The sequence below is a fragment of the Glycine max genome, chromosome 10 (genome assembly GCF_000004515.6).
Source record: "Glycine max cultivar Williams 82 chromosome 10, Glycine_max_v4.0, whole genome shotgun sequence".
Lineage (NCBI taxonomy): Eukaryota > Viridiplantae > Streptophyta > Magnoliopsida > Fabales > Fabaceae > Glycine > Glycine max.
The window spans coordinates 357078-374379 of NC_038246.2; the positions used below are offsets into that span (position 1 = coordinate 357078).

Here is a 17302-nt window from a genome sequence, read left to right on the forward strand (position 1 = left end):
CTTTTAAATATTTTCTCTATTTATATTTTGCACAATTAAGTATAACTGTTGGCGGAGAAATTTGTTGAGGTTGGCAGTGAGACATGTGTTGCGTTTCAAATGCGTGTGATTTAGCTGCTGAATCTGAAAGACAATTTGTAATGGGAGGATATGTCTGTGCTATGAGAACAAGACCAGAGTGTACGAGATGTGGACCAAAAATGAAGAAATTCTCGGATTCAATAAAATTAGTCAGAATTTGACAAGTGAAGATGAACAACTTTAAAAACGAAATGACTTAAATAATCTTTTAAAAAATGGAGGATGAAAATCAAATTTAAACATATCTTGTTTCTTATTAAGAATAGTTAGTCTTAGAAAATAAAATCATTTTTTTGTTTTTTTTTTATTGAATATAATATAACTTATTAAAAAAAAAGAGCAACAAGAAAGAGAAAGAATCTTGAAAAAAAAAAGAAATAATATATGAATTGGTTTAAATAGGATTGATTTTAAAAATTAAATCTAAACTCCTATCCGAGTAATAAAAAATTTCAAGTTGTTCAATATTTGATTTTTTTAACCAAAATTTTCAATTTTCATAGGGTACATGAATATCCTTCTGGCTATCATTTGAAGACTTTTACAATAATTAATTGAAGAGGTGCGTCAACGAATTTTTTTTAATTGGTTGATAAAATAAAACGTAAATTTATACGATATTTATTAATTCAACATATGAAAATTAAAGTAAATGGTGTCCGATAAAGTAAAAATAAATATTGCAATTTTAATGATTTGATTTGCTTTGGCTGTTGTTGCTGTTGTTGTTGTTCATGGTGTTAAGTGATAGATAACAGAAGGGAGAGCAGAACCTAGAAATCGCGTTGGTTCGTTGGTTTATGACTTGGAGTGAAACCCTAACTAATATTGAAGATGAGCATTCGGAGGTTGAGTGCCGAAGAATCGCAAACACTTTACTCTCTCCTCAGAGCAGAGCAACGTTCGCTCCATGAGATCCTCTCCCAATTCAACGCTGCAATCCCTTCCACCCGCCATTTCACTCTCTCTTCCTATCTCCTCATCCTATTGCAGGTGAAATCCCTTTCTTTTTCCGTTTAGGGTTTTTCGTTTCCCACTCACAATTCAACTTCTAGGGTTTTTCTATAACAAATCTTGTACCTTATTGGATTCCCATTAGATACTGATTCTGGCATGCCATTTTTTAGGGATTTAAATTATTAGGTGGAAATGTTGTTGAATTGAAGATTTTCATTTTTTGGGATGGGGGTTTGTGATTTTTTTTTCGTTAGATAGAGATTCTGGCATATGTGTGTGTTTATTTTATTTTTGTTACCCTGTTATTTGATTGGAAATAGTGTTGAATGTTGTCTAATTGGAATCTTTGTGGGCAGGACAATAAGGTGCTCAGCACCACTGAGCGGTTAATAGCTTTTGCTCTGCTAGTTGAGGCTTATTCATCCCAGAAACCGGCTTCAAATCCCTTCATAAGCTTTATTGTAAATGTAAGCACTTATTATTGTTGTTGTACTTGTTGAAACTTTTTTGCATGTCTAATTCTTTTCTTTGAAGTTAGAACCGGTTTTTGAATGCTAGAGAAGGATGTGATTCCTTAACAAAAACACGATGAATAAGAACTATGAGCAGGCACCTTAGAATAAGGTTTTGTCATTGAAACTAGTTAAACTATTGTCAATAATAAATGGATCTGTACGGCACTGCATTTATGCCTCCCTACATGCTCCAGATGTTGATGAATGAAAAGTTTGTGATTAAAATATTATACCAATATGGAAATCTAACATTCTTTCTGCAGAGTAATTTTCTACTGTGTTTCTCAAATCAGAAATTCTGACAAAATAGAACTAACTATATTTCATCTGAATTACAATTGAGTTACTTATGGACATACAGTCTATAAAAAAAAGTGAAACTAACTAATTCATCCATAAGCACGAGTTTGTGCGAGCTGAATTTGAACCAAGTTTACCATAAGAGATGGCGAGTTTATTGTGAATTAGCACAATTTGGTCACTATGGCCTATGGGGCAGAAAGTTTATGTTAAAAGGGTACAACAGGTAGAGAATTGAGAGGGATCTGAGAAAAAATTATTATTGATATATGTGTTTAGAGATACAACTGATTGCTATTTCTAGGATACTACAGTTGGTTATTTACAACAGAAAATAACTGACTAACTAACTAACAGAATTCAGTATGCTAAACAGTAGTATACTCCAGCAGTTAATGGTTCAAACTAGCGAGTTGACTACCATGCGAGTAAGAAAAGTGGATGAATGGGAAGATAGTCCAATTAGAGGGGAGCGGAATAGCTAAGAAAACATTAGGATAAACCATTTAAAAAAACCCTGCACAAATGGTATTATTGAAATCTAGATATTGACAGAGTTAGTAGTGTTAGTCGGTTTATGTAGCCAACCTTGCCTGCTGAAATATGTTGAGTGTTTGTTGTTGTGGGTTTCTCTTCAGCCAAATGCCTTTTGGAACTCTTAATGGAAATCTTAGCTGAAACAATCATGAAAGGTTAATGATAAGCAATTGATATTGCATCATTTTTCATCTCTATATGAATAAGTAATAAGTTGGACTGTGCTTTTTCTCTCTACATTTTATGTTATTGTGTTATATGACTGTTGAGATAAGGATAATTTCTTGGCTACAGGCTTCCTGTAATGAAGGGTCCGAAAAAGTTGAGAGGGCATTTATTCTACAGCTACTAGGTCTTGATAGCTCCAACAGTGGGAAAGAGGTTATATTCTGTTTCATTGTCTAATTCTATTCATACACGTTATCTTTTTATTTCTTCTACATAATGATGTTTTTTTTTAGTTCAACATCCTATCTTATAAACATCATTTCTTGTTAGCTATTATTAGGTACAATTTCTTTGAACATAGGCTGGGAAGAGGTTATTTATAGGTATTGTTATCAGCCAGTTGCAAGTTTTGACATGTAATACTGTTATTGGTACTCTGCAAAAGCCACTTAGTCAAGTGTGGAATTAGCAGAGCAAGATTTTAGAGAAATTTTAATCAGAAGTTGTATGATATTGGAAATTGTTTTCTTAAGGGAGTCTATTTGACTTGTTGTTGGCTCATTTTGTAATTATAAGAGAATGCTGATTTTGATTGTTCTAATCTTTTTTCCTTTCAGCTTGTTTCTTTTGACTCATATTTGTCTATTGGAGTTCTAATCCTCCTTCCATGTTGCCTTTGCCTTCTTCTCTCCTAAAAAATTCCTTGATAAAAATCTATCCACTTTTTGGCCATTAAATTTGTTTTAAATTGAAATTTTTGTGAATGGAATGTTGTTTGTTGGTTAAACATTTCTTTGTAACATATTTTCAGTTTAAGATTCTGTCGCTTGTTTCACCTTCAACATGCATCTAATTGTTTGCTGTTGATCTTCCTTATTCTATCTCTTTCATTAGGTGTTTATTTTTAGTGGTTTGTAATTTCTGAGGTGTTTTTCTTTTCCTGGAGAATTGCAGTTTCTTAAACAGTCTGCATCAGATTATGTGAAAGGATTTGATCAGTCATTACATGTAAGTTACTTATAGATATGCAAAGTCCTTACCCATAACATATCCAATATTGTCCTTCCATAATATCTAACTTTCCTGAGATGTATCACTGCCTTTTCAAATGTCTCAGGATAGTCCTTCCCTTGGTTTAGGATTTCTATACTTATTTATCCTCTCTGATTCCAGGAGTTCCCTCCACTAGATCAGTTGAAGCAGCAGTTTTCTGATAAAGTTCATCTAGAACCATATCGCTGCTTGTTTAAAGATGGTTCTGTAAAAAATGTAGTCCCAGACCCAGATGTTCCCCCAAGTTGTGATGCAGACTCACTAGAGTATGGCCCCATGCAGTGGATTGACAAATTAATATAGCTTTTTATTAAATTTTACTTTGTTTTTTCCGTCCCTTCAATGGTTTCCTATAGCTAATTTAGAGTATCAATTCAAAGTTCAGATGCTCTAAATTATTATAACGACCCATTTATAGGTTTGATCTGCGACCTGGAACAAAACCTAAACATGGTGCCGGAGATAAAGATGAGGCAATAGTTGGGTTGTTGTCAAATCTTTCATTGGAAGGATTAAGTCCTCACTGGATCAGACCCCTTCCACCAAGGCTGCCGATACTTGATGGGGAGGTACTGCAATATTTGATTCTTGAGTCTTAATTATTCAAGCTATTTATACTGTGAATTCCTTTTCAGCTAGTTTGGCTCAATCCTGATGACAATCATGAACTTATGTGGGACTATGGTATGTGTGTTGATACCAGCAGAGGGGCTGCAGTAAGGGACTTAATTGCAAAAGCTCTGAAGGGAGCCCTTGCGCCTGCACAGCAAGAGGTGATTATTATTATTATTATTATTTGATTTGATAGAAGATGAAACATTGTAGGAGCATCTCTGTTAAGGATAAATGGAGCATGCTCTTTACACTGAACAATTAGGGACAGATGAACTAATTCTGAACTAGCACCTCACTGTAACACATCAAGGTAATGAAAACCTTGTGGCTTGTATGGCATCCAAACCTGCAAGTTTTTATGTAGAAATTAGATTACGTGATGGGTCTCCTGATTGATTTGTTACAAAAAAAGATTTCCTTTTAGGTTGGGATTTTAAGGAAAGCTGAGTAAACCATTGGAAGACTCTTTTTTTCTATAATAGCACATATATTCCTTGCTAGTTGTTACAGATTGCATCACATTGCAGTGTCAAAAGTGTATCTGTACCTTAGTTCTTATTTTGTCAAATGTTTAATGAAGAATATGATCTTGATTTCCTTGTAATCCAGCAAGTCCTTGTGGAGCTGGCAAATGATCCAAAGCTTGTATATCACTGTGGACTGACACCAAGAAAGTTGCCAGTAAGTGTTTTTGTAATCTTTTTGATGAATCAATGACCAAGTTAGGTCTTGATGTTTATTCTCATTTTTTTATCAGGACCTGGTGGAAAACAATCCCCTTATTGCAGTTGATGTTCTCACTAAGTTGATAAATTCTCCAGAAATAGCAGAGTATGCATTTTTCCTCTATTATATTATCTGTGCTTTAGTACATACATTGCCCTATCGCTATTATTTTCTTTATTTCTATTTGCTTATTTATGGATACAGATACTTCACAGTACTTGTCAATATGGACATGAGTCTACATTCAATGGAAGTTGTGAACAGGCTTACAACAGCAGTTGAACTACCGTCTCAATTCATTCACATGTACATAACTAATTGTATAGCATCCTGTGTGGGCATCAAGGTAAGCCTTTATTTTCTGCACAACAAACATTTGATTTAAACTTGATGATAACATTTGATTTTATGCAAGTTTATATGGGTTTAATGAATTTACCAAAGTTTATCTAGAAAAGAGTTTGACTATGAGATAACTTGTTTTGTCTACCCAAAATTGCAAGAGTTTAAGGTTTAACTCAAGACAACCAGTTGACTCCAGTACAGTATTCTTTAATCTGGACAGAAATGTATCCACATGAATGCACAATGCATGCATGCAAATACATTTGTTCTTATAGGATAACTGCCCTTATCTAACCACCTGCATATGTATGCCAAAGTACCTTATTATTTCCACATGTCCAAAAGTCATTGGCAATGAACTTTGGTGTAAAATTTGCATAACAACCATTGATATAATTTTTTAGCTGGATTTTATATTCATGTCACTCAGATACTAAATAATTGCAATAATGATCCAATTTAGTAACCATTTCTCTCTTTGCATTTCATAATATGACTATGCTATTGCTTTTCCCCCCATAATTAACATCTCTGATTTCTACTTTTTTTTTCTCAGGATAAATACATGCAGAACCGGCTTGTGAGACTTGTCTGTGTTTTTCTGCAAAGCCTCATTCGGAACAACATTATTAATGGTGAGTTTACCCAGTTGGGACATTATTGAATTGTAACATTATTGTCTTTAAAAAATGTAGGTCCCTAGTAAAGAAAAGAAAAGAAGATAAATTGTTTGTTAGTAACTAGTTTTACTCTGGATAAATTACACAATTGGTGATAAAAGAGGGTGTGGAAATAGCACACTTGAACATGTTCAGAATTTGTTTAAACTGTTGTAGATAATATTTTAAATGATAAGTTCTTTGTTGAAGGCACAAAAGTGAAGTTCAATTTGTGGTTCTAAAAGGATTTCTGCTCAATTTGTGGTTGTTTGGAGTGTTTGGTTGTAAAGAAACACTAGTATTTTCTCTGCTCGACTTTTAACTTTGGAGTTTATTCAGGATTGACTGGTGCACTTAGATTCTGTGACCAAGGACTTTTTAGGGGACGGTCTTTGTATTTCTTCTGAGAGATTGTCATGCAGTATTACATGTTTCACGCTTAGTTTTTTTGTCTTTTCTTTGATTAGTTTTTTGAGGATATCTTATCTCTTGTATTTTAATCTCCTTTAAAATAACAGTAGAGGTAATTTTGCCTGGTTTCTTTGGGTTTCTTATTTGTTGTTTGCTATTGAGAGTTGAATGCAATATTTGTATATTTAATGGAACACAAGAAGAAAGTGAAAGTGGAAGCATGTCATTGATTTTAGTGATGATCAAACTTGCAGTCAAAGATCTCTTCATTGAAGTTCAAGCGTTTTGCATCGAGTTTTCACGGATTAGAGAGGCAGCTGCGTTATTTAGGCTGCTCAAGTCATTGGAATGATTTTAGTCTGTCAATTTTCTCCTCTTTTCTGTTCTATTTCAAGACTTTCTGTAGATATGTATCTACCTAGAGCTAGGTAGCGTTATGTACTCATTTTCTAGTTGTGGACAATAAATCAAGATTATAGCTTTTATGCCATTTGCATTTTAATTGTAACGGGTTATATTTTGAAATGTTCATGTGAGAATAGAGAATTTAGAATGTAATTGAATTTTAATACTATACTATACCCCCTACCTCGTGGTTGTCCTTGTGTAACCTGTCTTTTTACTATGCTAGTTAAGTAAAGTTAGTAAATAACATCTTCAAATACAAATTTATATATTTATCTTTTTACTGAAGGGGCTAGGACTGTAAGAATCTGCAATAGACCTTGGGCAGTTACCCATACACTCATTCATAATCATAACCCCCAAGATGTTGGAAAATGAAGTGTGTAAACCCACAACCACAGGTAACTTGTGAGTGTGACTATTGGCCAGCTAAAAAAATCTGCAACAATATTTCGTTCTAAGAGTGATTGAAACGAAGCTACCAATACCACAAGATTTATGATCTAATCTGAAGCACATCATATTCATATCCAGGATTTTAGGTTATCAAACTCATTTATATTACTTCTTTGCTCCAAAATAATTGTCGCATTTGGCAAAAAATATGGTTCAAAATAAGTATTGCAATTACTTTTTTAATGTAATATTAATTTTTTTCCTTTAGATAATACTCCTAATAAGTATTACTTAATATCTATAATAAGTATTACATTAGTTTTTCAATGTAATATCAATACTAAGGTTAGTTTTTTAAAATCATTCTTCTTTTTATCTAGATATTAGTTTTTATTTGTTTGTGTAAAATAGCTTAAAACGATATTTATTTTGAGATGAAGGAAGTAAATAGTTACTTCCTTTGTTATTATTTGAGCAATTAATGTGATGTTGGACAAAGAAGAAATCACTAAGGGTCTGTTTGGAATAGTTGTGAGTTTTTTATTTTTGGGTTTTAAATGGAATTTTTAAAACAACATGTGTTAGGCAAAAATGATTTTTAAATCATCGAAATATTTTTATGCTTATTTTCAAAATAAAAAAAGGTTATGAATTTGGTTTAGTTTAAAAAAATACACATTTCTCACATTTGACAATAATATTTTTTGTTGCCATCACCACTATCATCATCACCACCATTGTCGCCACCATTGCCACTGCCAACGCCATCACTATAATACCATGTCTGTCATTGCCACCACCAGCATCACCATTGTTGTCATCATCAGAACGGATTGTTACCACCGCCACCACTTCCACCGTTGCTACTACCACCACCATCATTAGTGTCATCACTATCGTTATTATCACCACTATCACCACCACCACTTGGTGTCATCACCAACACCATCGTCATTATCATCATTGTCGCCACCAATATTGCTACCACCACCACCACTATCAATGTCACTGTCACTGTCATTGTCATCATCACTACTAACAATATCACCTCCATCACCGCCTACCACAACCACCACACCGCCACCACTTGGTATCACCATAATACTATTGTCATTGCCACCATTGTTGTCATTGACATCACCATTACCACCGACATTGTTATCACTACTACTACCATCATTGTCACTACCATCACTACCAACAATACCACCTCCAACACTGCCACCACTACCACTATTGACATTGTTACCACTACCTTCATCACCACCACCACAAATGTCGTTGCTACCACCACTAATATCACCTCCGTCACCACCACCACCACCAATGTTGCCACCATTGACTGTCACCACCAACACTACTATCACCACCATATCGTCATTGTTACCACCATTTGTATCACCACCAATGCCACCTCCACCACCATCATTGTCATTGCGACCACCACAATATCTCTATCGTCGATATTGCTATTGACATCACCACCATATAAAAATGCTCTTAAACTAATTTTAATATAACATGACTTTCAAAATGAGTTTATTTAAAACTAATCATATTTTAAAAACTGATTTAAATTTTTTTTGAAACTAAAACTAAAAACTAGTTATTTTTAAAAGTTTTGAAACTCAAAATTAAAAAAACCCCTAAACAAACCCTAAGAGATTAGGTGGATCATGACAACCGTCAACAATTTAGTTAACAACTATATGATGATAAAAAAGGAATCATGTTATAACTTATAAGATCATCGTTTTGTTTTATTTTTGTATCGACAAATATTAATTGTTAGTATTATTAGTTTGTTAGTGGGATATTTAAACTTGTAATCTCTCCTCTCTTCCTTTTTTTCCTTCACCTCTAGACTAATCTTATATCTCCTATAAGATCATAGGTTGGTAATGTATATCTCATATGAATGCAGCCATAACATAATAATATTTGAACTTGTAATGTATATACTTTCTACCTTATTTATTATACTTATTAAGAATGGAAAAAAAAATGAATGAATGCAACATATTTGGAATTTGGATGCTTACTTTATTCAACAGAGTGCAGATCATACACTCCCACATTCCAGATTCTTCAGAATGAAGAGTTCAATTGAAACACCTACAAATCATGTATAATTTGAAAACTACAAATATTGTTGTTATCAGCGACAAACCTGTATGTATACGAGGATAGACAAATTTTACAAATTTGTGTATTCTTAAATTTTACTTATGTTGCCCTCCTATTTTGATGTATATGACTCCTCTGTATTTAATATTTGTGTCTTTTATCTTCATATATGAATAATAGTTATTGTTAATTTTATTTTTTAAATAGATTGTCCCTACTAGCTCAAGATTATAAATTCTTCACTAATTATTGTATGCCTACATAATGATATTTGTTTATAATATTATTTATACTATATTTTGACTTGGGCCATGCGTTGTATGGGGCTAATAGTTTAAGATTTTTTATTTGAATTTTTGTATTGTATGTAATATAATCTGTTATATTTTTATCTGACTCCATGTCTTTTGTATTGTACATAATGTGCTATAATTTTTTTTTTTTGAATTTTATATTATATGTAATGTAATGTGTTATATTTTTAATAAGTTGGCTTATTAAGTTTAAAAGACTTCTCATGTGCCTTAAAGTGGAACTTCTTAACTAAATATTTTGAAAAAAAAAGTATCTACACTTATTTTGTAAGTATGTCTAATTAATCTAACTTATTTAAGTCCAGTATAGGCTACTGTAGGTCCTAACAAATGGTTTAACTTATTCTCACACGTATATTCCATTTCTTTTGCTCATAAAAAAATATTCCTTTTCTTTTTGTTTATCCACTTTTTGTTTGAGGTATTTATCTATCCACTTAAGAGGATAACAAACAAATTAAGAAATATAGTCATTGTCCTTATGTTAGTTATTTTTTATTTTTCTTATTATTTTTTTACTGCGTTTTTAGTTTTCTTATATGGCCACTATTCTTTTGTTTATAATAAGTGTTTAATGTATTTAAAAATTATGTAAAGATAAGAGTTTAATTATTAAGATAACAATTAACATTACCTCAAACTTTTAAATAGACAGATCAATAAAAAAAAAACAAATTTGCTTTTAGAAGTGGACATATAACTTAAGGAGTATTTTATTTTTTTCAATGAGAAATAATAGTTCTAGTTCCAAAGTCAAAGAAGTTAACTTGAATTTTTTAAGACTTTTTGTTATTAAAATCATTAATATTTAATTATTAGAAAATGTATTTATGAGTTAAAGTGAAATATGTGTTGAACTAAATTGTCATTTTCTTAGAAAACATTTTCAGTTCTACCATTTTCCTCCACCACTAAATTGTAATTTTCTTAGAAATCATTTTCCGTTAACATCTCTTCCATTTTTTTCCTCCTGGGCTCCATTTACATTAATACTTGTAGAGAAATTCTAGCACCTACGCAAGTTGCATGAAAATAAAATCAAACAAATATACAATTTCGTGACACTTGGGAAGCACAAAAGCTACAAGACCCTCAATCATCACATTAATATACTCTGGAATAATTGTTTAACTCTAATGAAATAAAAAAGGACATATCGTGAACTAGACACATATAATAACTAAAACTGTCATGTATTAACTCTGATGTGATGCCTTATTTATATGAACACCAGTATAAATTAATACAATAAAATGAGATACTGCTAAAACCATTCAAAACTTGTCCTATTTGCAAATGGAGCTTTGCCACGAACATAATTAGCATGATCAACCAAAGGGAACTTCCTTGTAGAATTGAGCTACCTGATGAAACCCCCAAAATTTTAAATAAAAAAAGGGGAAAGGAATGAATTATCAGGTGTACATGGTATTAGGATTATACACTGTCACAACATGAACATTTTTTTGTGTGTACAAACACGCCAAGAACAATATATAGCTTCACAAATCACAAGTTGATTTCCATCAATAAGTTAGAAAAGCAGTCCTAATTGCAATTTCGATAACAATAGGACAATATTTATACCATAAGAAAGAAAGAATATAAAAGAAGTTTGGGTTTTCAACTGTTTAAGGTAGGTCTATTAATTGAAGTTCTATTGAGATTTTAAAAGAATAAAACTATATCTCAAAATTTGATTTTAATTCCTAGAAAGGTATCAAGGATATAATTGAGTTAATCGAGCAAGTGCACAAGTTGTTGTAAATTTTGATATTTTTTATTTTTACGTGTAAAAAAAAGAAGACTAAAAACAGGTGATACTAGTAAAATATAGGAAATAAAAACTTGTTATAATAGAAATTAAAACTGAGTTTTAAAATATTTTAAGAGACAAAAAAACATGTTTTATCCTACAAATAACAATATATATATATATATATATATATATATATATATATGTGCGCGCGCGCGCGCGCTAGAATGCTTTAACACGTTTTTTTTTTTTTTACCATTTCTTAAAATTTAGTAGTCAAAACTATAAAATCATGAATGAGATTTATGTAATAAGAAATAACTTACCAAATTTTGTGATTTTGTATCAATTCCTACTAATAAAAGATGAGTGTTAAAAGATAACAGTGATGCGAAATGTGAATGAAGGTGAGTTCTTTGACAAACTTAAGGCATTGGAAAAACTAGTACATTGGTTGGTACACAGATGAAAAACTTGGATGTTAAGTCATGGTTGAAAAATTGGGCTTTGAAATTAGATAGGTATAGTGTTGATCCAATCATATTATCAAACTATACTTAATACACTAAAAACATCTAGTTCAATTGATTAAACTAAATACATAAATATTATATATTCTTTGATATTGTCTTTCATTCTTATCATAAAAAGGAAAAAAAAAAAACTATTCTTAACACTAGCGTAGGTGATTCATTATATGCTGTCTTCATCCTCAATCATCACATTAATATTCTCTGGACTAATTATATAAAGAGAATTAAGAAAACAAGGACAAATCATGGTACTAGATATAAATAGTAACTAAAACTGACATGTATTAAACCCTGATGTGATGCCTTAATTACTCCCTGGCCAAATTAATAGCATAAAATGACATACTGCTAAAATCAACCAGCAATTATCCTATTGTAATTGAAGCTTTGCCATAAACATAATTAGCATGACCAGCCAAAAAAAGCTTCCTTGTAGAATCGCGCTACCTGATAAACCCAAAATATTAAATAACAAAAGACAAAAGAAATTATCTCGTGTACACGACATGATTAGAATTAGTTGTGTGTTTAGATTCACATTCACATAACTCAAAAATGTATATCACAGAAGCAATTAGCATTACACACTGCCATAACATGGCTAGAACATACAGTATATAGCTTGACAAGTTAATTTCTGATTTTAAGTTAGAAAAAATCTTATATAAGGTCCGTTGTTACATTTTTTATAAAAAAATAACTTTTTTTCTCAATAAATACTAATGCATACTTTTGATACGTTTGTTTCATCTTTACAAAATTATCAAAAGCTGAAAAGAATAATATTTATTGTAATTAAAAACTATTTTTGAATAACTTATCATAATTTTTTTAAGTGATATTTATGATAGTAAATAAATATAAATTAACTTATATTTTTTTCTTTCCAAAATCTCTAAAAAATAATCACTAAATTATTTTACATCAAATTTTTTGTTTTTTTAACCTATAAATAACGGAATGACAATTTTGATAACCATATGACCAAGTTCATGCCTTGAATTTTCAACTGTTTATGCAGGTCTATTAATTGATCAAATTTCAGTTTCTCTGGGGATTTTGGAAAGAACAACATGTATGCATAGTCTCATATAAAGACCTGTTTGATGAGCAAAGATAAGGAAAAACCAAATGCTGAGTTAGCCATACATTTGTGAACTTACCCTCATTCTTAATGTTGTCATTCAAAGCTGGTGGTGTGGAAGTAGATGAGTTTGTCATTGATATTCCAAGTTCAGAGCAACCCATGCCAAGAGAACCTTAAACACAAAAATTTCAAATCTTAAGTAAATTATCTACAACTACTTAGTGGTACAAAATGTGAACATAGAGGTCAAAACCTTATTTTTTTGCATCAACATCAATCATAGAACATATTATTCCCTTAAAGCAAATGACATCATTTACTATGAATGAGGTTTGTAATCTTACATTCTCTGAAGCAAGGGAAGGCAGTGACATTTAGAAGATTGTAATAGCCAGCATCACATTCACAATTATAGGAGAACATGGATGTCTTGTTGCATGAGCCACCTCCACAATCAACCCAGTGGCAAGCTACAATAACGCACTGATGAACAAAATGCTATTGATATCTCATAAGAAAAAATATCAAATTGAAATATGATCATGCATGTTATATATCTTTCAATTACCATAAAAAATTGACTCATTGGACTTTGTTGCCTTTTCTTGAACAGGGGCAGGGGCTTTGGAGCAAGAGTAGTCCAATGTACCTACAGAAGATATCATGCAAATCTTTCAGCATATGAAACAATGAAATACTTTTTAAGAGAAATGTTATTAGTAAGTTCTCTCTAATGACTAATACTGCTAGTTTCACTCTAACACACTTTCTTGATGAAATTTATGTAGGTCTCATTTTCCATTAGGCTAGTCTTATTTTATTCCCAAATTAGTAACAGCCACATGGATTTTAATCAATAAAAAATGTGTTAAAAAGAAAGTATGCTAATCATGTTGTCATTTATTAGTAAGTTGTACGATTCCATGTGACACCTGCTAAACATATAATAAGTTAAAAATAAATTGTAACCACCGTGTTAAGATTAATTATCTTGAAAATTATGCAATAAGAAAAAGTGTGTAAATATTTAGAAAATTTTGAAGAATTAATTGTATTTATTTTTTTCATTTAATACTTATATAAAGAATAAGAATTCTAAATCCCACTAAAGTTTCAAAAAATTGAGTTTTATTTAGGACATTAAATGCATTTAATTTTTTATTTAATACATGAATTTGATGTACATCTTTCTTATTTTTTTTTTCTATATGAGATATTTGTCCTTTTGTATCACATCTATTACTTTTTTTTTTCTCTTTCTTTTCTTATGCTAGTATGGATAGGGCAAGAGGCGTTCACCAAATTTTTTCCATATCACATAGAAAATCATTTATTTTATGTTTCCATTTCTCTAACACATTGAGCAATGATTTTTAAACACCCAATTTTTTCAAATACCTATCTAACACCTATCATCATTCCTCTCTACAATCTGTCATCCTAATTACCGTCACATTATATCATCTATAATTCTTATATTTTTCTCTTATTCGTATATTTTTTCTCTTTTTTTATCTCTCTCTCACCAGGTGTTACTTCACATTGTCCAAATATTATTTGCCTATCATATTAGCCAGGGACAGCTCTAGCTGATAGGGGCCAACTTTACAAAGAAAATTTCTACACCCTTCAAGCAGACACTTTATCCTTCTTGGTAAAATTTCCACCAAGTTATCTCGCTACCCTCTTTTACTACAGTTAATCCCCTTACTTCTAATGATGAAGAGGTCTTTGCTGTTACAATTTGGAGTCTAACTTGCTGTTACAGTCTGTGGCTATATAAGTTACGAGTTTAACTTTTGTTTGTTTTTAATAATATCTAGGATTCTGTTGCTTTTTAATTTTCAACTGTTGAGAATCACTTAGTTGTACCTGAGCTATTTTGTAGCATTTTGTTAAGCGTTGTAAGTAAAGGCTATATAATATAACAGCCACTTTGAATTCAATAAAGCAGCAATCAATTTGCAAGTTACATATACACTTTTCATTCTTTACATCTAAAAGGTAGACAATTTCACCAATCAGTCAAATAACATAGACACCAAGAAGAAAAGGAACAACATAATGTGCTTTGCAAAATTGCCATGTGATAGAGTGCTACTATGTTAGTAAGTATAGTTCATCAATAATTTTTCGTGTTAGAGGCAGTGTCAAGATTAAATCAACAAAATGATAGTGATTAGTGAACATAATAAAGAGAGTTCTTTGCTTACAATTGGGAACGATGCAAGGAAGAAACTTCAAGCTTGACTCATCATCATCATTGGAAAGACTCTGTTTCCAACCCTGATGACACTCGCATTCAAACAAGAAAGTGCTGTTCTTGGAAGGTTTACATGTTCCTTTTCCACATTCCACTTCTTTGCAGACATCATCTGAACCCATCTCACATGAAAACAAAACAAAACATCATATAAAAGCAATCTAGAATTCCCAAGCCGAAATAATTAAAAAGAAAACTTGAAAAGACCCTTTTATGAAGGATTTGGATCAACAAGAAATGTTTATCAAAATACACAATTTTTTTTTTGCATGCAAGAACCATATCTACTATCTTGTCATTTAAAGATCCATCCAAATCCTTAGATGAACACTATAAATCTAAAGCCAGGAAATGCAAAATCAACAAACATATAACACCCCAATAAGGAAATCCAACAAAAAAGAGTAAAGAAGAAATGGGTACAAACCAAAGATGGGAGAAAGCAAAGGAGAAAGGAAGTCAGAAGTAGTTGAAAGAGGTTGTAGAAGAAGAAATGCAACAATGGCTATGACACTTGCAAAGGCCATTTTTGAAAGTCAAAAGAGAATGGGAGGGAGGGGATTACACTAGAAAGAAAGCAAACAAAGCTGAGATATATGGGTACTTGTATTTGAATTTAAATGAATCGTGGACAAGTGTGAAAATGAAACATACTAGCAGTACTATTGAATATACAAATTAATGGTGCAACATGGGTTACATGTCTACAACGGAAAAAAGCAGTGCGTGGACACAGTGGGTCGTTGGAAGTTGAGTCTTTGACCCATATTCATCTACCTAGTTCGTGTATCCGTGACACCCATTGTGATGCTCCACGTAGTATCAATCATAAAGTTTTTTGGTTATGCAATGAACAAGTGACCAGATGATTTAACATTAGAAAAAGTCAACCTATTTTTCTATTGTTTCTTAGGGTCAATCCGTAAAAATTATGGTAATGTACACAATAAATCCATATTTGATTTCAAAAAGAAAAATTAGCTAACACAAACCAAACAAACATAGGAGGACAACACAAAAATTTTAATCTTTGTTACTCAAAAAATTATCTGACAATTTTCTTTGTCTAAGTGCAAAATATTAAAATGATACATACATTTATATTTTTATCTCTTTAATAACAGAAAATAATAACTAACCAACGTAATTATTTTAAAAAGAAAAAATATAATTTTTTTATTCTAATTTCTCTTTTTTTATTTCGATAAACATATTAAATTTGATAAAAAATTATATTAAGAAAATTAATATTAGGTATTTCAACAAACTTATATTATTTTACTTGTATGGGTCATTATTTATCAAACGATATACAAGATAAAAAAATGTTTTGTAACTTGTATATTTGTATTATGTTGCTTTTCTTATCCCGTTCAGTATTATATTTTTAATAAATTAGACGGATCCTTAATTTTTTTTCTTATATTTTTTTCAGAAACAATACTGGCAAAATATTTGTTTTTCGACATATGAACATTTTTTATTATTCACTAAAATATATTGAGAAAAATATATTTTAATGGATCTCACTTCACATTTAAAATGTGTGTCTAAGGCTTGGTTCTCTCTCATTTCCAATCCAAAATTAAATTCATTTTAAGCTAGCCACCGAATTCTAAAATTCTGTAGGCATAGAGGAAGAAGAGGATGATTCTGCAGATGTACATAGTCTTCAACATTGTCCCGCTCTGCGTACAATGATGAACTCAGTAAAATACATTCAAAAAACTAAGCACACAATTGAATGAATAAGCTACATATATTAAGTTTTTGCAATACACATTATACAAGATGATGAACTTGCTTATATAGCAAGAAACAAACATTAGTTAGGAGTAACTAACTCCCTTAATAGGTAACTAACTACCTAACTTTCAACTTTTGAATTATTTCTAACACTCCTCCTTAATTCAAAGATGCATTTACACATGCAACTCCAATCAAATCCCTTAACTCCCAAAACATTTCTAACTTCAGAGCTTTCGTAAAGATATCTGCCAACTGAATTTCTGTTCTACAGTGCTTTAGTTACAGCTTCTCATTGCTGATTTGGT

General features: G+C 31.2%; 2 protein-coding genes across 6 annotated transcripts; one reads left to right on the top strand and one right to left on the bottom strand.

Annotated features, from left to right (window-relative positions):
- Positions 1-726: 726 nt before the first annotated feature.
- Positions 727-7549, top strand: LOC100804854 (uncharacterized). Of its 4 annotated transcripts, none has more exons than XM_006588411.4 (12): positions 732-1074; positions 1395-1505; positions 2685-2771; positions 3513-3566; positions 3732-3877; positions 4030-4180; positions 4247-4384; positions 4836-4907; positions 4984-5057; positions 5157-5298; positions 5854-5932; positions 7062-7549. In XM_006588411.4, exons 1-12 carry the CDS (start codon positions 916-918, stop codon positions 7148-7150), a joined length of 1302 nt encoding a protein of 433 aa, XP_006588474.1. In that variant the 5' UTR covers positions 732-915; the 3' UTR covers positions 7151-7549. The 4 variants fall into 4 exon arrangements, with proteins under 4 accessions (XP_040861547.1, XP_040861546.1, XP_006588474.1 ...); NM_001254657.2 differs by lacking the exon at positions 7062-7549 and adding an exon at positions 6622-6948 and having other exon boundaries at positions 775-1074; XM_041005613.1 differs by having other exon boundaries at positions 727-1074; positions 4984-5298; positions 7062-7310.
- Positions 7550-10642: 3093 nt separating this feature from the next.
- On the bottom strand, positions 10643-15895 carry LOC100807319 (uncharacterized). Of its 2 annotated transcripts, none has more exons than XM_014762866.3 (6): positions 15676-15893; positions 15199-15360; positions 13554-13634; positions 13330-13455; positions 13062-13157; positions 10643-10973 (listed from the first exon to the last, which is right to left on the bottom strand). In XM_014762866.3, exons 1-6 carry the CDS (start codon positions 15773-15775, stop codon positions 10825-10827), a joined length of 714 nt encoding a protein of 237 aa, XP_014618352.1. In that variant the 5' UTR covers positions 15776-15893; the 3' UTR covers positions 10643-10824. The 2 variants fall into 2 exon arrangements, with proteins under 2 accessions (XP_014618352.1, XP_014618353.1); XM_014762867.3 differs by lacking the exon at positions 10643-10973 and adding an exon at positions 11644-12345 and having other exon boundaries at positions 15676-15895.
- Positions 15896-17302: the final 1407 nt, after the last annotated feature.